The 22370-nt window shown below is 33.4% G+C and overlaps 1 protein-coding gene across 6 annotated transcripts in view; it reads left to right on the top strand.

Moving 5' to 3' along the window:
- The window catches only part of PPP1R12A (protein phosphatase 1 regulatory subunit 12A), a 166459-nt gene extending 145571 nt beyond the window's left edge, over nt 1–20888 (top strand). For 5 of the 6 annotated variants that reach the window (XM_055358747.2, XM_031016581.3, XM_055358749.2 and 2 more), the window contains 7 exons: nt 531–596; nt 3970–3986; nt 5679–5814; nt 7980–8084; nt 12594–12641; nt 15855–15905; nt 18431–20888. In XM_055358747.2, the coding sequence (XP_055214722.1) occupies nt 531–596; nt 3970–3986; nt 5679–5814; nt 7980–8084; nt 12594–12641; nt 15855–15905; nt 18431–18517 (510 nt within the window). In that variant the 3' untranslated portion in view covers nt 18518–20888. Of the gene's footprint in view, nt 1–530; nt 597–3969; nt 3987–5145; nt 5186–5678; nt 5815–7979; nt 8085–12593; nt 12642–15854; nt 15906–18430 lie in introns of those variants that run through there. The other variant, XM_055358750.2, reaches the window with a different exon arrangement.
- Nucleotides 20889–22370: the final 1482 nt, after the last annotated feature.

Here is a 22370-nt window from a genome sequence, read left to right as displayed (position 1 = left end):
ATGCAGTTTAAAATATATAAAGAGCTAAGGCATATGAAAACAATAGCACAAAAATATGGGAAAGTATTAAATGGAGTTGAAGAGTTTTAGTATCTTCGCATTGTCCATGCTGTGGACAAAATATATATTCAACTTGATGAATCAAGAGTGCGTATGTCTATTTAAAAAAGTTTAAAAAGGGGGAAAATCATACATAAATGACAAAGAAGGGAAGAACAGATGGGGAAATCGAAAAATAGTTTTCTATTTTTCTTTTGATTTTTAATATAGAAAAGTTAAACATATACTTTATAGAAGTAACATAATAGTATAATGAGCCCTACCCCAAGTATTCATTTTTTCAGCTTAAATTCCCACTCCATCTCCCAACTCCCATATTATTTAGAAGAAAATCCTAGACATCTCATTTTATCTACAAATGTCTCAATGTATATTCTGAGAGAGAAGGACTCCCAAAAATAATTTTAAAAAATAATTTTTGAAATTATTACTAAAATTTCCTAAAATATAAATTGGCAATCTATTTTTAGAGTGATGAAAATGAACAAGAACAACAATCAGACACAGAAGAGGGATCCAATAAGAAAGAAACTCAGGTAAATACCATTACTTTTTGTATTGAGAAGTATTCATATTTTTTAATAATTACTTTTAAATTGTGTTTTATTGTATTTATTCATGCAAAGCAGTTATTGCATACTCTACCTACATGCTGGGTATGCAATATCAGTGTTTGCCTGGGGATCAGGATTAAAAGGACTGGGAAGGGTCACAAAATAATGTTTTGGAGGTGATGAAAATGTTCTGGGTCTTGATCCTAGCAGTGGTTTTATGGATATACAGAACTGCCAAAACTCACCAAATTGTACACTCTAAGTGGATGTAATTTAATGTATGTCATTTAACCTTCGGAGTTAAAAGAAAAAGCAAAAAAAGAAATAGTACCCTTGGCCAAAGGAAAATATCTAAAGGATAATCAGAAGTAGTGGAAATCCAGAAGTAGTAGGCTCAGATTTTATTTCTGTAGATTTTATTTCAAAGTTATGTTCTGGAGAATATAGGCATCTTCTAACTTTCTTTTACATATATTTAGAAATTTAGAGTCTCCAACAGATTTTTATGTTGAGAATCTAAAAGACATTTTTTTCCTCTCAGTACTGATGAAGGACCTAAAGCAAGTTTGAATGACAAGGCTGCACAGCCAGCAAGGGTTGAAAGTTCCCCCGACCCCCTTCCTGATTGTTTGGCTGTGTAGAAAGCTAAAAAATATTCAAAATATTTCTGTTCATATGAGGATAGAGCTGAACAACATGAGTCTAAACCTGGCACTGTCTAGCATGAAATAGCATTCTGGTCATATTAATATTTTCTTCATTTTGAGTTGAAGTTCCTTAATAGAGCTATTACATTTCTTTTTAGTCAGCAAGGATCTACAGTAATGTGAACAAAAGTTGGTTACCTGTGCTAGGTGACGGTGAACATTATTTTAGGGCCAAGTTTGCCTATTTTGACCCCAAAATTTTACTTTATCTTTAGGTGGCCAGACAATGAGGAGTGAATTGGTTCTGAGGTTAAATTATTTGCAGGCCTAAAGCTTTAACTGTTACCTAAATTTTTTGGTTATCAGTTATCAGAACTCCCCAATTTACCTATGTCCCTTCTTTATTAAATAGGAGGGGAGGAAATTAGTAAACCATCCCCATCTGACACCTCTCATTGCCTTATCACGCAGACTCCAGCCCCCACCAGGCTGGAGTGGAAGGGAGATTGTCTGGCTTTTAAAGTTGTAATTTTGAAGCATATTGATGTATATTGTATTTTAAGTTTTACTGTTAAAATTATATGAGATACGTTAAGATGAAGAGGAACATTGTTTCTAAGAAAAGTTTTTTTATTTTCAATTTAAGTAGTCTTTGTTTACTTTAGATTGTTTAGAGTTCTTTTAGTTATAAGTAATGAATAACATATAAATAAATATAACAAATATAAATAACAATATGAAACCTAAGTCAAACTGGATTAAACAAAGAAAATGTATTGTACTCCAGTTATATTCTGCAGTCCTTCGTGTCAGCTTCATCCTCAGGCTGATGTACCTCATAGGGATAGGATTATAGTTGGCTTAGGATAGACAGGGCCTATCACTGAACTGTTGCAGCCATTTTGCTACCAACATGGGCCATGTGTCATCTCACCTAAACCTAGTAACTGCTATACCATGAGAAAAAGGAAGAATGGATGTAGATAAATAAATAAGGTGCAATGTATGTGCAGAGATCAATATTTTCTATATTCACATAGATATTATGTGTCCAGACAAGGTTGGTTAGATAACAGTGGTTATCTAGAGAATGGAGGGATGAGGAATTACACAGGAACTTTGTATACCATTATATGAACTTTACAATACCATAGTCAGAAAGATATTTCTGAATATCTTTCTATATATTTTAATCTTTTTTATCTTTAAAAAGATATTTTTACTTTGGAAAATTAATCTTAAAATTTGGGGAACAAGGGCATTATGCTAAATGAAATAAGCAAGTTACAAAAAGACAAGAACTGTGTGATTCCACTTATTTTATTTGGGTATCATAGAAACAGAAAGTAGAACCTTTGTTGCCAGAGCTAGGAAGAGGAGGACAAAGGAAGTTGTTCAGTGGATATAGAGTTTTATTTTTGCAAGATGAAAAAGTTCTAGCGATCTTTTGCACAACAATATGAATATAATTAAAAATACTGAACTATATACTCTAAAAAATGGTTTACATGGTAAAGTTTATATTACATGGTTTTTACCACAATTCTTAAAAGTTTTTAAATAATGCTAGGCCGGGCATGGTGGCTCACACCTATAATCCCAACACTCTGGGAGGCTGAGGTGGGAGGACTCCTTGAGCCCAGGAGTTCAAGACCAACCTGGGCAACATAGGGAGACACTGTCTCCACAGTAAATTTAAGAAATTAGTCGGATGTGATGGTGCATGCCTGTAGTCCCAGCTAACTAGGAGGCTGAGGCAGAAGGATCAGTTGGGCCAGTGAGGCTGTAGTGAGCTGTGATCATATCACTGCACTCCAGCCTGGGAAACAGAGCGACACCTCATCTCAAAAATAGTAATAATAATCAGTGATAACACCATGATTTTTAAAGATAAATGGAATTTGAGTGATTTCTCACTAGACTTTTTATTGTTAAAATTTAAATCAGTGAATGTAAGTGCAGACTATAAGGTAAGATGTATTATTTTTGTTTGATATGTAGACATTTTAGTTCATGAATGGCCATTTTACTGAATTTGATTATCTTGAAAATTGAAATTTATTCTTTAAAATTGTTAGTTGTTGTTAAACCAAAGAATAAATCAATAAAAGAAAACATTACCTTAAAAAACAATGTAAGGAGTAAAGTTAAAATTGGTTTTGCAGAGGAAATTTACAGACTTTAGTAAAACATTTTTAGTCCAAAATATTTGACTTTAAACAATCCCAAAAGTAACCTAGTAATTTTACAGTATCTCCAAAGATAAATATAATGGGAAATCACTAATATTTAAATTAAGAAGTTTAACAAACCATTCTGAATAAATTATAGAATCAGTGAGTATTTCAATAGAAAAAGAAAAGGCTAAATTTGACTACTGAAAAAGACTACTTTGGCCCCCAGTAAGACTGTTTTACCTTATTAATCATTTCACGATTTAGATAAGACTTTCTGGAACTTCAGTGTAGCATGCCACTTGCTTGAGAAAATTAAATTTCCTGTCACCTAATTGCTGACCTTAAAGGTATATAGCTAGATTTCAAGAAAGTAAATTTTAAACAAAATATGTATATACTGTTATGCATAAAGAACCTTAGGTGTTCATTTGTTTGCTTCTATTGATACTACATTAAATTTACTTATAATCATAGGTTAATAGTTTAATGAAAGCATAAAAATTTAGTATGCCTATGTTTTTCTCTTTCCAGACGGATTCCATTTCTAGGTATGTTTTATTTATTTTTTAACTGACATTTTTTTCTTATTTTTATCTTTGTTAAAAATGTGTTGCTAGGAATTTATGGATTTTGTAAGTTTATAGAATTATTTGATAATAAAAAAAACAGAAATTTTGATGGCCTTATCATTGTTACTAGCTTTCTTTGTTAAAGGCTTTACTTCAAGATCACTAGTCAGAGCAAGTAAGATTTTTCCCCAAATCTCTACAACAAAGATATTCCAAAGTTTCTTAAGTTAGTTCAACTATCTCATTATTAACATCAGGGACTGATAAAACCCACACTTGGCCAGAAATGTATTTGATTAAGTATTCAGAATCTTCTCTTGTAGCCCTGCTTTAGACAAAAGAGAACCAGTGAAGACACTTTTAAAAAAGTGTCATCTAGCTCAACCCTGTAATCCTAGCACTTGCGGAGGCTGAGGCAGGAGCATCACTTGAGTCCAGGAGTTGAAGACCAGCATGGACAACATCAAGATTCCATCTCTACCAAAAAAAAAAAATTTCTTAATTATCCAGGCATAACTGTATGCTCCTCTATTTCTAGCTGCTGGGGAGGCTGAGTCAGAAGGATCACTTGAGCTCCCAGGAGTTCAAGGTTATAGTGAGCTATGGTTGTGCCACTGCACTCCAGCCTGCACTCCTCACTGGATACAGTGAGACCCTGTGTCTTTAAAAAAAAAAAAAAAGTGTCACCTAATTCAAAATTATCCATCTTTTCAGAGAACCTCCACTATATCCTTGATTTTGATCTCCATTCCATTTCTCTTATCATTGTTAACCACAGCCCTGTAAGACCAGTAATAAATTTCTGTCTACTGATGATTCTATTGAATTGAAATGCAGAGCCAATGGCATCTATCAGAAAAGGTAACCTGAATTTCAGAACCAGATAATAAGAGAATTCTCCTTTACCAGTAAGATATGTTTTTCCTGCTTAGGACAAACCCATTACTTGCACTTTGGATATACTTTATTTCATCAAATCTAAGACATTACTCATTTTAAAACACCATTGCGTTACCTACTACTGAAAAAAAGGAAAGGTGCTACCAATTAAACTATAAGGCATCATCAATTGTAAGCCATTTTCTGGTTTTGGAAATATTAAAATGTGGGAGGAAATGTACAATTTAAAATATTAATTATATGAAACCAGTTTTGGCTTTTAAACATGGAAATTTTGACTCTCTTCCTCAATTAATGGAAATTAGTAGTATTAAAAAAATAGGCTGGGTGCAGTGGCTCATTCCTGTAGTCTCCCAGCACTTTGGGAGGCTGAGGCATGTGAATTGCTTGAGCTCAGGAGTTCAAGACCAGCCTGGGCAACATGGTGAAACCCCATCCCTACCAAAAGTACAGATTTAGGCATGGTGGCATATGCCTGTAGTCCCAGCAACCCAGGAGGCTGAGGTAGAAGAATCACTTGAGCCCGAGAAGTCGAGTCTGCAGTGAGCTGAGATCATGCCACTGCACTCCAACCTGGGCAGCAGAGTGAGACCCTATCTAAAAAAATAAAATAACTTCCCACTTATTATATATCACAAAAATTAATCAGATAACAGAGGGAGACTGTGACCTACTCTTTTGAACTGTCAAGTTATATGTGTACTAGGATGTATGTTGTTATAATTGTAAAAGCCTATAACAAGGTTTTTTATTTAAATTAATCTTTTGAAGATATGAAACCAGTTCTACATCAGCTGGTGATCGATATGATTCCTTGCTGGGTCGCTCTGGATCATACAGTTACTTAGAAGAAAGAAAACCTTACAGCAGCAGGCTAGAAAAGGATGACTCAACTGACTTTAAAAAGGTACTTGGGTTATTTAGTTATATTTAATAAAAAGTTATCTTTTATGTTGAGATACTCATATTCAAATATTATTTTAAAAACTCATAATGAAATGAGTATTTTGAAATAACTTATTTTCATTTTCAGTTTTCGGCAAGTGATGGTTAAGTAGAATGTAAATAGCTGTTTGTTTATTAAAGGCAAGAGAAAGTCATCCAAGATGATTTTACATTTAAGTATCTCAAGTCATTGCTATGATTGAGCTGGAAAGGAGCATTCAATAAATGGGTGCACACAAATGTATACACACTTTGTTTCTTGTTACTAGGAAGCAGCCAAACAGAGAAGATGGTTTTTCCTAAGAGAATATATTGATAGTTTTTCATAGGTAACTGAAAAACTTGGGGCAGGATTGAAGTAATTAATGAATAAATCGCAGAAACTGTATCTTCTTATTTTGTGCTTATAGTAAACATGAAGTCTGTTGGAGAAGGAGAAAGCTTACGGCATTTGTACATGTCCCCAGTTATCTGGCAGCTATTTGAATTACATACTTTTTTAAAAGCCAAGTTAGGGGAACGGGTGAGGGAGAGAATCATTTTACATTATGAATAAGATTCATCATTTATTCAATAAAGAACTGAACTATGCTAAGTAGAGAGATTCTACTCATGGGCAAATGGAGATGAAGATACTATCTTGCTCTTGTGGGCATTTTCCATGTAGTGGGGGAGAGAGACCTTATTACACAGTCATACTAATGACTGTATAATAAATAATGGAGACAGTTAACTTGAAGTAGAAAAGCAATTTTATAAAAGTATATAACAAAAGAAAGTAGATTGATTTCCTTGGCTGGGCGCAGTGGCTCACACCTGTAATCCCAGCACTTTGGGAGGCTGCGGCAGGCCATCACCTGAGGTCGGGAGTTCGAGACCAGCGTGACCAACATGAAGAAACCCCGTCTCTACCAAAAATACAAAATTACCCCAGGTGTGGTGGCGCATGCCTATAATCCCAGCTACTCGGGAGGCTGAGGCAGGAGAATCACATGAACCCAGGAGGCAGAGGTTGCAGTGAGCTGAGATCACGCCATTGCACTCCAGCCTGGGCAACAAGAGGAAAACTGTTATCTCAAAAAAAAAAGAAAGTGGATTGATTTCCAAAGGAAGTGTGGTTTCAGCCAAAAACGGAAGGATTATTAATAGTTAATGGGCAAAAATTGGTGAGAAAATTATTCCAAATAGAGTGGAATTACAAGCACATAGACCTGGTGGGGGGAGAATACATGATGCATTGGAATAATTAAATTTTAATTATAGCTAGTAGAGTGGAAGAAATATTCATTTGAGGCAGCAGTTGTATAGGCTGAGACCAGATCATGCAGTGCCTTACAGGCCATTGTAAGATTTTTCGTATGCTAAGAACACTGGGAAGCCATTCAAGAGTTTTTAATTTGTGGGTGGAAATGGAATGGTTGGCCTATGAAAATTATGAGATTTTCATTTTGAAAAGTTAATTTTAGCTCCTATATATAAAACAGATTAGAGGGTGATCAGGGAATTAGAATAGTTTAGATAAGAGATGATCATAGCCAGAATTATGGTGGAAGTAGTAAAGCAGTGGTAAGGAATAAGGAGTGTTAAGAAAGACGAAAAGCATTAGAAAAGGGGAAGGTCTTGGATTTTATCCTGGATTTGAAATATTTCAGGAAATACGTCATTTGCCTTTTAACTTTACTGTAAGCAATGTAGAAGTATAATGATAAATACAGCTGGTACTCCGTCTCATTTTTGGGAATTCAAGAGAGAGTGATGGGCAGAAAATCTCACGGACTCCAAATAAAGATCACAGTGACTCCTTAGCCCTAGCTGCAGTTGCTGTGCAGGTATGTGGTCCCTCTTTATCAGATAACTGAATCTTTTTTAAGATAACCTGAAAAGTCCAGTTTTTCTGTGAAGTCTTGATTTTTGAATACTGGAACTAATTTTAAGACTTTATATGGGACAAACACACTTGCATAATGAACAGTCTCTGCTTTGCAACCATGAAGGATTTTTTAAATGTATCCTTTATAGCTCATATGCTACATTAAGCTGTTTTAATATTGCAAAGTAATCAATGAGAAATTTTAAAGTAATAAGAGAGCAGAAAAGTAATTTGTTCTTTTACCCTAATTTTTATAGCTTTATGAACAAATTCTAGCTGAAAATGAAAAGCTGAAGGCACAGCTACATGATACAAATATGGAACTAACAGATCTTAAATTACAGTTGGAAAAGGCCACCCAGGTTTGTACCCTTTTCTTTTTGTTACTCTCAAGGTAATGGTTGTGATTTATCCCATCTAAAAATGGTATTAAAATTTTTTCTAATACTCTAAATAGAAGTCTGATAATTGATAATAGAAGATAATGCTGTTTATGGATTATTTACTTTTTCTGGAGTAAATTTAAAAAATAGTCATAGTCAAAAGTCAACATATAAAAAGCCTTTTAATACCAATGTTGTGGTATGTCAAGGTTTTAAATGTTTATTTCCAGAATACCAAATGTAGCAAGTCATTAAAACATTAAAAGCATCTATACAGAATCATCTTATAGCCATATAAAAATTTTTATAATAGTTTTTGTTTACTACAAATATTTTATGTTTGTTCAAGTAAAGGTTATTTTATATTATAGTGCTGGAAGAAGATAATTTTAATCATAACTCCTTTTGTAAGTTCCTTCTATGCAGCATTCTAGAGAAGATAAATTTGTACAATAAAATTGGGATGGCCAAGCAAAACTCACAACCTTGTACATATGATCTAGCAATTGTTTCCCAAGCCACTTTTCCATTTCCATGGAACATTAGTTCTGGGAGACAGGAATAGGTACATCTTCTCCTCATTTCCCTCCTTTCAAAAAACAAACAAAAAAAAGCTTTGTGATCAAAGAAACTAGGGAAATACTACATATTTTACATGTTAAAGACTTTACAGGGTCTATTTATATGCTAAAGGCTCTAAGGCATCCTGTAATTTTTAAGAAAACAAATGTGTTCAATTTTAACTTGGGACTTTCTAGCATAAATGTATTTCTACAGCACGACTCTTAGAATCCAGCCGAAAGCATGGATCTAAAAACAGCATATCCAGATCTGTGAATGGGACTACGTACTTTTTTTGGTCAGTCTTTACACTCATCTTTTTCTTAATTTTTAAAAATTAATTCTAAAAAAAAACAACAAAACAAAAACCAAAAAAGTTCATTCTGTTTGTTGAACTTAAACTTGTTACCAGATCCTTTTTTTAACCATTGTTGTGTTGTAAAGCGATTGTCTGTGCACGGTAGATACTGTGCCAAACTTCTAGGGTTCAGGCTAACCTCACCACTCCTCAAATTCCTTCATGTTAATGGAGGTTTTTGTAAAGATAAACAGAAAAGTAAAACAGAACAAGAATAGGTTTCATAGTGAGATGTCATAAAAACTTACAGTGTCATACACATTAAAACTACTACTTATATTTAGGCTTCATGGTAAACTGGAATGTTTAGCAGAAAAGTTAACAGTAAAAATACCTAAACTGATGTTGCTGTTTTTTAATCAGTGAACTTGTCATCATCCTTCAGGTTGCATTAGTATCTTAGTGAGCCTGCATACATAAAAATATAATGAGTTCTCTGAGCATAGCTTCAGCTCTAGGGATTTCATTATAATGTTCTAAGTAAAGATGTCCACTGCAGCCAGGCGCGGTGGCTCACGCCTGTAATTCCAGCACTTTGGGAGTCCAAGGTGGGCGGATCACCTGAGGTCACGAGCTCGAGACCAGCCTGGCCAACTTAGTGAAACCTCATCTCTACTGAAAATACAGAAAAAATAGCTGGGTGTGGTGGTGGGCGCCTGTAGTCCCAGCTACTCGGGAGCTGAGGCAGGAGAATTGCTTGAACCCGGGAGGTGGAGGTTGCAGTGAGCCAAGATCGTGCCACTGCAACTCCAGCCTGGGTGACAGAGCAAGACTCCATCTCAAATAAATAAATAAATAAATATCCACTGCTCCCTACTATAGTGTTCTGTCATGGTGACTCAGCTCATCTGTGTCTCCACTACTTAATGCCTTCTCTGTGTTCTGCTGTGCTGCCTACTTCATTGTCATGTAATTCTTCCTGTATGTCTCTCAGTCAAACCCTGCAAGAGAGGGGAATTGATAGAATTAGCCTGTTACTACCCAGTATGGAGCAGCCTGTTTTGTTAGTGACCATTTCATAGGTCACTGGACAGAAAATTGCCTGTGGGTCAGGTACCAATTTCTGTTACCTGGCAAGAGAAGTAGGATTAAAAAATATCATAGCTTCTGCCTTGGCAGGTACTCTGAGTATCGCATCCAGTATGCTGAGTTAATAATGAGAAGTATAATTCATAAAAGTAAAACTGATAAGCATTAAAGTAACTTTAATCAGGGGTTCAACTTTCAAGTATTTATCCTGAATCTACTGTGAACTTTTCCACCTTTTTTTTTTTTGGCATTGATTGACTTCATAACTATTCACAAATACACAAATATTTGCATCAGATATTTGCCACAAATAGCAGTGGCAGTTTTGATAGTTGCATGAAATTAATCTTGAAGTTTAGGTCTGTTTGATAGTATTTAGCCAAGAGACTCTGGAATCCTTGACTCTTGCCCTAGCCCAGGTACCCTCCTTCCCATATCATCTCCAAGGAAGGGAAAAAAAATATGCCAGCTTACCAGAACCAGTTTGCTGAATACCACTTTGCCAAATGACCATTTCACCAGATCTAATCATTGTGATTTTAACAGCTTTAACTGGAATGTTTAACAAGAAAGTTAACTAAGTAAAAATACTATCTAAACTGATGTTAGTGTTTTCTAATCAATGAAATTGGCAAACCACATATAATTGGTAAAATCTTCCCATATGAAAAAGTCTCCACTGAAATGCTATTTTTCCATGTTTTGTTAATTTACATGTGTTGTTATTATTTTGGCTATTTGATTTTTTTCAGGTGCTTTTGAATGTTATTTAAAATTTTTTTGGTCTTGTAAAGAGTTTCTATGATTTATTTTTAAATCCTCACGTGGTGTATCAGCCTTTGTTTTATATTTCTAGCAATTAAATGTTTAAATTCAAAACCAAAAATAAATGAGAATTAACTAAACAGTCTTATTCATATTTGAATTATTATTTTTTTTAATGGATACAGCATCTCGCTGTGTCACTCAAGCTGGAGTGCAGTGGTACAGTCAGGGCTCACTGCAGCCTCAATATCCCTGGCTCAAGCAATCATCCCACCTTAGCCTCCCAGGTAGTTAGGACTACAGGCAATGCCACCACACCTGTTTAATTTTCCTTTTTTTTTTTTTTTTTGGTAGAGACAGGGTTTCACCGTGTTGCCCAGGCTGGTCTTGAACTCCTGGGCTCAAGTGATCCGCCCATCTCAGCCTCACAAAGTGTTAGAATTACAGGTGTAAGCCACTACACCCAGCCTCATATTTGAAATTCTGAACTGAATTTCTCACAAGAACCAATTGGAATATTGACTTTTATGTTTCCAGGAAGAGTAAGCACAAAAGCTTGAAGCCATTTTAAAATAAGAGAAAAAGTAAGAAAACCTAGCCATGATTAGTTCTTTAAATGTTATACACCATAACTGTAAAAATTGTGAAAGAGGGATCAAAAAGTGACTTGGTTACAAGTCCTAGAGATACTAAAACATGAATACTGAAAGGGTTGGCATAAAAGAAAATTATGTAAAGAAATATTTTTAAAATTACCACATTTAACAGTGAAATTGTGTTTAATCAATATGTTTTTAAAGCATATTTTGTGGTTAGCACTCATAAAGCATTCTTGTTAAAGTGGTCAAAAACCATTTTTGGTAAATTAGTAAAATTGGTTATTCAGCAAGTTGGCTTTTGAGGAATTCATTTTCAGCAAATTGACCAGGAATTCCAAGGGAGATGTTTGTACAGAGATCAATATAAATAAAATCTAAGATGCCACTGTTTTTTTCTTTTTTTGTTTTGTTCTTAAACTATGCCTGTGCTTAATGTCCAGAGCTCTCCAGTACAGGATACAACATGTAGGCTAAAACCCAAGGTGCTTTTCCATCCCTTAAAGCCAAGCTTAAATCTCAGGATTTCATCAGCTTTGAGCTGGTCAGATAGTACAGGAAGTGGAAAAAATGAAAGGCCTGAGCTCACCAGCAGAAGAGAGCTGTACAGCTAGAATTTCTTATAAGTGAAAGTGGATGTGAACCAATTGTGGAGCATGGATGATTGGAAAAGAAACCTGGAGTGTGAGCCAAGACTAAGATAGCTGTGGGAGAAGATAAAAAGGCCAGTTTACTGGTCTGGCTGCATGGATACAGAGTCATTCAACCTGCTAATGAATATATTTCAATCAAGGTCCTGGAATCTGACCATTCTGATTAGCCACTCCTGATGGTGTAGGAAAGGAAAGAATTTCAGCTTCAGAAGGAAAGCTACAGTTTTTTTTGTTTTTCTTCCACATACTCACTCACTCACCCTCACGCCCAACTAAACTATGAAAGTTCCTGGGGAAAAGTGATAGAGAACATAAAATGAGAGCTCTGGTTACCATTCTATTTCTAAACATTCATTGCACTCTTTATTATTTTAATACAAATCCTGTTTTCTCTTTGCTTTACTCACGAACCTGTGTTTTACTCCACTTGACTATTGTGATTTAATACCTATTAAAAGAGAATTACTGTGGTCGCCCCTCAACTTTTTTGCACTTATCTCTTTTATAATTTCTTACTTTGTTGCAGAGACAAGAAAGATTTGCTGATAGATCACTGTTGGAAATGGAAAAAAGGGTAAGTGTCCCACTTATTAAATAATTATTTTTTTCTTTCTTGTTTTAGGTAAACAATGGTAGGTTTTTTGTTTTTATTTTGTTATTATGGATGACAGTTTTAATTAGTTTAAATATTTATTGAGTTAATGTATTTTATAGCAACTTCTTTATAGAATTCTATGGGGTTTCTCTAGGTATGAAATGACCTTGTTAAATAAAATTTAATTTACCACATAATTCTTTTAATGAATTTAAAAAAAATGTCTTGCCTTGATTCTGAAATGTACTATACACATTTTGATAGTGAATTTGATATTTTTGAAATGCCGTTTATCTCTTATGGCCTGTACCTAAAACGTTTTAATCATAAATACATTTATTTTAATTCTTTATAAACCTAAAATACTTTCACTCTTGAAATAAAGTTTCTAAATCTGGAACATCAAAGTTTCAAATTCTTTTTAAAGTTAATTTAATAATTTTTTTAAATTTTGAGTTTAAATATTTAACTTAAGTAGGCTATTTTAAACAAAAAAATGATTACAAGAAAATCCTTATGCCACTTGATGTCTTTCTGCAAATTTTTATTGAATGTAATACATTCACTTGTATTTCTCTTCACTTATTGTTGCTCAAAGGTCTAGGAGTAGTCATAGGAATAACTGTACAAGTTTAGCCTCATCAGTTGAGAATGTATAAATGATCCAAAAGTTAAAGGAAAAGTGCCCAAAGATTGTTTGTAGTGTAGCTGAGCAGTAGCTAGACGTGGTAGGGTTTCGACCAGAGAAGAAATGACATGCTGGTAGCTATGATCAAAGAGTAAATACTTAGGAGCTATTGATATAAAAACATTTTTCTTCCATTCTATTTTAAAACAACTAATTTGCCCTTTTCACCAAGAGAAAGAGAAATGGTTAAAAAAAAAGAATACAAAAATAGTGTTATAATGTCTGTCATTTGCTAGTTGTACCTTGCAATAGCTACCATTTTATTATGCTTTCTGCAAGTTTTAAAAATTAGTGTTCTGAGTCATGTTTTCAAAATGGACATAATAATTGCTAAAATATTGTTCTAATAAATTTAATATTATTATATCCTGTTAGAATATTTAACTGTTACTGAATTTTATCTCCAGGATAGGCAGAAATAATAAAATCAGTTCTGTTATACTAACAGTTGAGATGAAAGGCATGGATAACAAACTGTACTTAAAGTAGTATTTATTTTTCAAATACAATCACAATTTTAAATATTTAATTTTTCTTATGAAAGTAATATGTTTATTACAGAAACTTTAACAAAAGAAGACAATATTAAATTATCTGTAATCTGTCATGCAGAGATAGCTGATATTTTGATACTTTTTTTTTCTAACATACACATGATGCAGACACATTCATACTCTGACAAGCTCACCTGACCTCCTTTTTCTGCTTGTCAAATGCATATAAATTACAAAGTAGCTAATCCACTCTCTATAATCATGGTATTAATAGTAACTGCTAACATTTATTCATCATTCTCTGTATATCAAGCAGGCACAAAATTAAACACTTTACATGCATTTTCTCTAAACCATATTTTTTTTCCTTGTGTTTTTTTTTTTTTTTGTCTGTTTGTTTTTTTAAAGAGACAGAATATTGCTCTGTCACCCAGGCTGGAGTACAGTGGCACAGTCACGGATCACTGCATCCTCCAGTTCCTGGGTTCGAGCAATCCTCCTGCATCAGCCTCCAGAATAGCTGGCACTACAGGTGCATGTCTCCACACCCAGCTATTTTTTTAATTTCTTTTTGGAGACAAGGTCTCACTTTGTTGCCAAGGCTGGTCTTGAACTCTTGGCTTTATGCCATCCTTTCACCTAGGCCTCCCAAAGTGCTAGGATTACAGGCTTGAGCCATTGTGCCTGGCCAGTTATATTTTTTAATGTTAATATGTTTGTCAAACATAAGAAATTTCATACCATTTTACAGATGTCAATTTCATTGAGCTAATAGAATCAGGCAGTTGGGTGTAGTTTTCTTGTCTTACTTTACCACTAATTTAAAATCTTGAAGACACCTAATAAAATTGAGGCTCATAGGGAGATTACCTCTCAGAAGAAATATTCTATTTCTGATATTTTGCAAAGTGGTAAAGATCAAATATGGCACTTCATGTGCTAGTATTTTGAGAAGTGTGATGATTTGTATGAATTTGTCATGACTATTATTTAGTAGAAGAAAGATCTATGTATTGAAAATAATGTTTTTGTCTATATAATAATGTTTAGGCATGCCGATGTTGGAATAACATGGTACTTAAAAGACGATCAGTAGGATTCTGTCTACTTTTTAAAATCACATACCCTAAAAACATTAACATTTACAGTAAATGTACTGCTTGACTAAATATCAGCATTTGTTATTAATCTGGGAAAGAATGTCTTGGAAATAGTTTCAGTGTGATTAAACTAAATTTAAATGGTTTGTATCTGAAAGGTGACCGGCAAGAGTCAGTATCTTCTGGGCGGTATGACCTAACCAGTTTTACAGCTCATCAATTACTGCTGCTTGCTTTTTGCATAACACCCCAAAATGCTTATCATTTAAGGGAGAATAAAACAGTACACTGCAATAATGTGTTGTGTGTTGGCTTTGCCTGTCACTCTTTGAAACAAGTTTAAAATAAACGCTGCAGTTGCTTTTCTATTACATTCACTGCATTAATGCTACACATAATGTCAACCTAAATACAAAGCTATAAAGTCAGTTGGATAAATAATGGCTAATACACATTGTGAGTGGAGGAAATGAGCTTCTCTTACATTCCTCTGAAATTGCAAAGTACACATATTTTAGGCATGTTTGCTTCTTGCTTTTCTGCTTCTGTCACTGTAATATGATTGCATCTTTGTGTGAGTTTTGTTTTTCTTTTCTGTACAGTCTTCAGTCTTGAGTATTGATTCACTCTAAGTTTTACATGAACTCAAAAAGTAGTTTGAACGTGTTATATAGCATCTTCCCAGAAAGTCAGAGCTTTAAATTAAGAGCTTGTACTCTAAGGATAAAGATCTTCATATTTATTTTTGTCAAATTTTGGAAAGCTCTTTACATATCACTGGCATCACATCTTTTCTACACTGCTCCTGATTGGACCTTTAATTCTGAAGTATCACTATTTCACAGTATAGAAGAAGACTTAAGAATATTAATAATTATATAACTAATATTGGTACCTTAAATCGATCTAGGAACGAAGAGCTCTAGAAAGAAGAATATCTGAAATGGAAGAAGAGCTCAAAGTAAGTAAACTATGTTACTTATGAGAGAGAGTGCTGTTTATGTATTAATGTTTAAAATACTATTATAGATATGGTTTACATTAATTGTTCTCAAAGCTGATTACCCAGTTTGTGAACTGTCTATATCTGGTGCTTCTCTTTCTTCCTGAATCCAGGTTTTAGTGAGCCAGAAGAGGGTCTAAAACCCAAATCTTAACACCTATGAAAAGAAGGAGCAAAAATAAAATAAAAAATAAAACCCGAATTATTTTGATAATCAATTTGTGTAGCACTTTTGCTGTTCAGGTATAGAAAAAGTTAGACAATAATAATAGGATGTAGGATTTATTATTTATTCTTTATGTTTCTATATACTTTCATGTTTTTTGGTGAGTAAGTAGTGGAGGGGGTTACTATAAAATGTTCTCCTTTGAAAGTAAAGGACATTAAGGGAGTGAACAGGCAGAGCTGTATTTTATCAAACTCCATATTACCTATAGAAATAATTATGTTTTGAATGTCTTCACAAGTAGCATAGTTAATTGATTACCTCTTACCACACTGTCCTTCATAAAATCTTTATCACATTGTGAATTAATGAACCAATGCATAGTATATTGTACCCATAGAATTAGAAGTTCAAGATTTAGATGTTTCATTATTAAATTGTTTGGTTTATTATTAGACCATTATTATTGAATGGCTTTGAAGATTGGAGACAAATCTTTTGTATTTTGTTTGCTTATGTATTATTTAGTTTGAAATAGAATTTTAGGAATACAGTGTTTACCTTTCTGAATCTCTTATTCCGTTAAGACGTAATATTTTTAAAAAATTACCTGTGATTACATTCTTATTATACTCTTTTCCATTTTCTTATTTTTTATTCTTATTTCTTTATGTTCTGATTCCTGCAGAACCTGCACCAAATAAAGCAAATTCAATCTCTGAGGGAGTTAAATGAGCGACTGCTGACTGAGAATAGGGCCTTGACAAGAGTGGTAGCCAAGCGCTCAGGGTTCTATAGGCAACTGCAGTCTGTGAACCTATAATTTTTAGTTTCATCATTTCTTCTTGGTAGAGCCAGGCAGGTGTTTTTATATTAGTAGGCGTGTTTTGTGAGAGCTCACTTTTACAAATTAATGCCATTGTGTCTGAAGCATATCATATAACTAATTATGCATGGCTTCTTAGAATGTTAGAAATTGTCACTAATTGTATATTACAATTGATGAGCTACAGTAAAATTAGGGATGATTTTGGAATTTAAGTTAAAGACTTATCTGTACTTTTGTAAAGCTTTTGCACATTTTTTAGCTATACAGATATTTTAGGACTTAAAATATGACTATTATTTACAGTTCTTTACTAGAGAGAAAACAAACAGTATATAACATTTTACATATATTTTGAAGCTGAAGATTAAGCATGCATTATCTGTTTTTCAAAATAATGTCATTGAAGTCAGAACCACATTAGTTTATATTTCAGTTTATATTACAAATATTCAAATGAATAAACTTAATATTACTATATTTTATATCTTAAAGATTCTGAACACAGATAAGAACATATTGGTTCCACGTAAAATTAAATCTTCCTAAAGATTTTGCTTAAGGTAGTTTTGCAAATAGAAGTTTTACTTTTATCAAGTTAGATAATCTAATACATTTTGAAAACTGAGGAAAGAGGACTATTTTGGAAAGTATGGTTTAGGGACCAAAAATATGAGCTATTTCATTTCCTAGTGAAACTGGCAAAGAACATACAGTTTTAATCATCCTTAGTAGAGTATTCAGTTAACTTGTAATATTTTCACCCCTTCATCAATTTGTCTGTAAAACAACAGAAAATTGAGATGCGTTGTTTGAAGATATGAGGCTATTTGCTTCAAAATTGGTTATTTTTGTAATAGTTGGATCATAGATACAGACTTACTACTTTAGCTTAAACATGATACACTATTCTAATAATAGTAATTGCTTGTTACCATTTAATAAGCATCTATCTGGGATCGGACATTGTTTAGGCATTTTAAACTGAGCTACTGTAGTTGAATCGTTTAAGGAATTTTAATAATTTAGAACAAGTCTAATTTCCTCAATGTTTTCCTAGGTAGTTTGCCTTTCTTGTGGAACCATATGAAGTATTATGATTTTAGGTCTGACATACATAAAAGCAAAAGTCTTTGGTTTAGGTGCTGACAGGAACCTCTTTTAAGAGCCTATCCTAACAAAAACAGGCTTGTCTTGGCTGGTGGAATGTGATGTGCTTGTGAGTCATAAAATCAGGTGATCTAGTAAATTTCAATGGAAAATTTGGAGAGAATAAACCTTTCATTCCAGCATTTATGAAACTAATTAGCTTTACAAATCCAGGTGTGGTTTTTTTCCTTCTTCCTGATACATGTTTTAGATACTAGAAATATATATAACTGACAAAGCTTGATCATGTGTTTTGTGGTGAAAATATAACATTTATTAAGAATAATGTTTTATCTTTTAATATTGAAGGTAAAACTTGATCTTCAATTTTTCTCTTTATAGATGTTACCAGACCTAAAAGCAGACAACCAGAGGCTAAAGGATGAAAATGGGGCCTTGATCAGAGTTATAAGCAAACTTTCCAAATAAAAAAAAGAAAGAAAAAAGCAGCAAGTAATGGAATTGCACATATTAGTAACCCAGTGGACCATAATTGGCAGTCACTGGAAGTCTGGGAAGAATCCTTGGAGACTGTCATTTTCGGATATCCTGCCAAATGCCCTCTTATCTAGAATTTTTGTTTCATTTTGTTTAATTTTCTGGGGTGTTTTTGTTGTTGTTGGTTTTTTTTTTTTTTTTTTAATCAAGACCATTGTTTCATGTTAATGCAGCTGCTGAGAAGATTTTTTTTTAATGACTGAGAAAACTTGTTTACAGCTCCAGCATATAAGGAAAGTGTTCAAGGCCAGATATGCCTCAGATATTTAACCAGTAAGCCTTAGTTGTACATAAATACTTTTGTGTCAACAAAAACTTTCAGCTCTCACAGAAGACAGTTACTCAACATTTTTTGATGTGCCACAGTTTCAAGTTTTTCGATATTTAAATTTTTTGGCTTTTCATCTAAGTTTGGGTTTGTATTTTTTCCTTCTAAACTCTTCATGTGGCAGAGTCTTCTATGTTTTCACAGCTTTTTCATTACAGAAAAGAACACTTGCTCTTCTGTGATTATTGTCATGTATTAGGCTAATGCTGTGTTGTCTCCCACCTGGAACTGAATTGCTTGGTGGAACATATGCTTTCACTGTTTGTGCAATATGCATTTATTTCTTATATGAATGCTTTAAAGTCATTTGAGATTAGATCTTTTAATTCCTATTTTCTGCTTCATTGGTCACTTTTTTTTTATTGTAGTATAAGATGTTAGATTCTGTAATCTTCACATTCATTTTAGCAGGTACTGAGTGATGCTGTATATACAAATAAGTGTATTGTTTTGATTTTTAGACCACCACATGGCATGCTTGACTATTTCTTATTTCAAATGTCTGCTAATGCAGAGTAGGCTACTCCATGATAGTGTTAAAAAACAAAATTTGCTAACAATGTGATATAAAGACTTTAAAAGTTACACATTATGTGGAGCCCTATCTTTACAAAAGTTTCCTACTGTAAAGTGCTTTTATTTTCAGTTTTCATTTGATAGTACTCAACCATAATTAAAGTTGCATAAGATAATTGCTTTACATTTCACATACCTATATTTATCTGAGTGCTGTCTAAAACTGTTGTGCTAGCCAAAGTAATGCTATGAAATCATTTGCAGAATTAACCCGTGAGTTAATGTTAAATGCACTGTTATTGCCATGTGAAGAGGCATCGACTTTGATACCACCATCATGTTCAGACCATTTTATACATTTCAGTGGCCTTTTTTTTTTTTTAAGGAAAAAAAAAGCGCAAAACCAAGTACATAGTGACGATGGCTTTTATTTGGACAAATAGCTTTTATATTTTCATTAAACCATGCAAAAAATACTACATCTTTCTGGCACATAACTGTCTCCTTAACCACTGAACAGTTCAGCCATTTGAATAAATTGTACATTGTAAAGCTTATAGTAGCTGATTGTATTATTGATTGTATTGTATACTATATTAAATGTGAATTTGTACCCCTTCATTTTAAAAGGTCATTGTGTTCTACTGCCTATTTTAGATTACTTTGGGGTTGGGGAAGGGTGTTTTGGTAAGCAGGATTTTAAGTCCTCTCTCTCTTGATTGGTTTTATGAAGATATAAGGTTATGCTCTTACTACCAAGCTCAGGATTCTTGATTTTAAAGGTACAAGGATAGTTGTGGGAGTTTTATTTTTGGTTATATTTGAACTGTATGAATGGTAGGTCTGAATATTGAGAATTTCCATGGTCTTATGTGGAGGTAAAATATACAGATAACTGATCAGTTTGAGTGACTGCAACATGTTCTGGTTGCACAACAGTTAGGCATGCTATGGTTTATATTTGTGAAGTTTGGATGCCTGTGAAGAATGATTAAATACATGTTTCTAATATTTTAGTGTTTTGTATTTAGGTTATTTATTCTTTGTATCTAAAACTGAACAGCTACTGTGCTATATTGATTTTATTGGTAGTATTGAGCAGACCTTGTTTCTGCATGAAACTAGTTGCAAAACCCACTATTTTGGAAATAAAAATGTATTTTGACATATACAAATAAAATGAATAAAACTATTTTAAATGTGTGAACTTTTAATGAAGACATTTTAAATTTTGTTCTGAGATATTTAAATTCTGCATGGGTATTTTTTCACTAATTGCTTTACTTGGATACCAATTTGAATAATTTCTGAAATTGTAATATTGTGATAATTTGCACAGCATTGTACATGCACATCTGTAAATGCAATCTTAATTGCCATATTTATGCAATCTGTGTACCAATTTGGACAAATGTTTATATATTTTACATAAAGCTGTCTGTATGCAGAATCTGAGAACTAGTTTTTTTATGATAATAAGTGGGTAAAAAATAATAACAGTGAGTTTCAGGGTAGTTGCTTTGTAGCACAAGATTTCGCTTCCATAAACATTGTTTTTTTTTTTTTTTAAAGTAAACCTGTGCTTTTTCTTATCTGCAAACATAGGCTTAGCGATACATATAAAGGTAATATTCCATTGAAACATACAGTTTACTTTAATATTAGATCATTTTCCAATTTAGATGTGTCCAAGGTTCGACCTGCTAACACATCTATAAATAAGAGGCACTTTTAGCCAGGCATGGTTGGGAGGCCCAGGCGGGAGGATCACCTGAGGTCAGGAGTTTGAGACCAGCCTGGCCAACAGGGCGAAACCCCGTTTCTACTAAAAATAAAAAATTAGCCAGGTATGATGGCGCACTCGCCTGTAGTCCCAGCTACTCAGGAGGCTGAGACAGGAGAATCACTTGAACCAGGGAGGCAGAGGTTGCAGTGAGCCAAGATCGTGCCACTGCACTTCAGCCTGGGCAACAGAGTGAGACTCCATCTCAAAAAAAAAAAAAAGGCACTTTTGATTTTGGAACTTTGATAGAGGACCGGTAGTAAGCCTAAATTAATACTATTGACTAAATTAATATTGACTAAATTAATACAACAAAGATTGAATTCTATTATTTCTATTTCCAGTACTTCACCTATTCATGCTCAGAATGGTAGGTTTTACTGTTATTTGTCCTCCATAAAAAAAACAAGCATTTTACATGCAAATACTTGAAAGCCAAATAAAAGCTACTATAGAACTCTAGAGGAGTATTCATATAAAAAAGTAAAGTAGATATTTTCTAATCCATTAGGCTAACTTTATTCTTTTGCTTAAAAGTATATTACTACTTAATCTTCCCTGGCTAATCTGAGACAGTCATGACTCCCAATCCCAAAACATTTCCCATAGGGCATAATAAATGGCTTTGTAGATTATCCTTCACTTTGACATTATAAGCAGAACACAGAGCAAACTCCACTAAAAATTATTAACTATTCATTAGCTCTATCTTGCTAATGATAACCTTTGTTTGCAAAGACGAAAGCTGGCTGATGGAGTCTGCTTTGATGTTCCATGTTTACACTGTGTGTGGTCTCTGTATCTGAATATGATGTTCAGCAGGGATAATGTACATATGAGAACTCTCAAAGTATTGGGTTTAGAGTGAAATATTGATTATTTTCATATTTTATTAATCTCTCTCTAAATCCATTTCTTGACTTTGATTTTGGAAAGGTTCTCTGGCGTTAATTGCCATACAAACGGAGTGCTCTTTCTCTTAGGTAAGTGATGTGGAGAGTATTATATTGCTGTTCCTTACCTATAAAATAACCAGATTACAAAAGTACTAAATATAAAATAAAATTACAGGAGTCAGAAGTGTGAGATTTATTTCTATAATGTAACAAATAATGGATTCTACCTTATTACTGTAACTTCAGAGTTTTATTAAAAGT

The sequence above is a fragment of the Gorilla gorilla genome, chromosome 10, assembly GCF_029281585.2.
Source record: "Gorilla gorilla gorilla isolate KB3781 chromosome 10, NHGRI_mGorGor1-v2.1_pri, whole genome shotgun sequence".
Lineage (NCBI taxonomy): Eukaryota > Metazoa > Chordata > Mammalia > Primates > Hominidae > Gorilla > Gorilla gorilla.
Note: the sequence above shows the minus strand (reverse complement) of the source record. Positions and strands in the feature narration are given on the sequence as shown.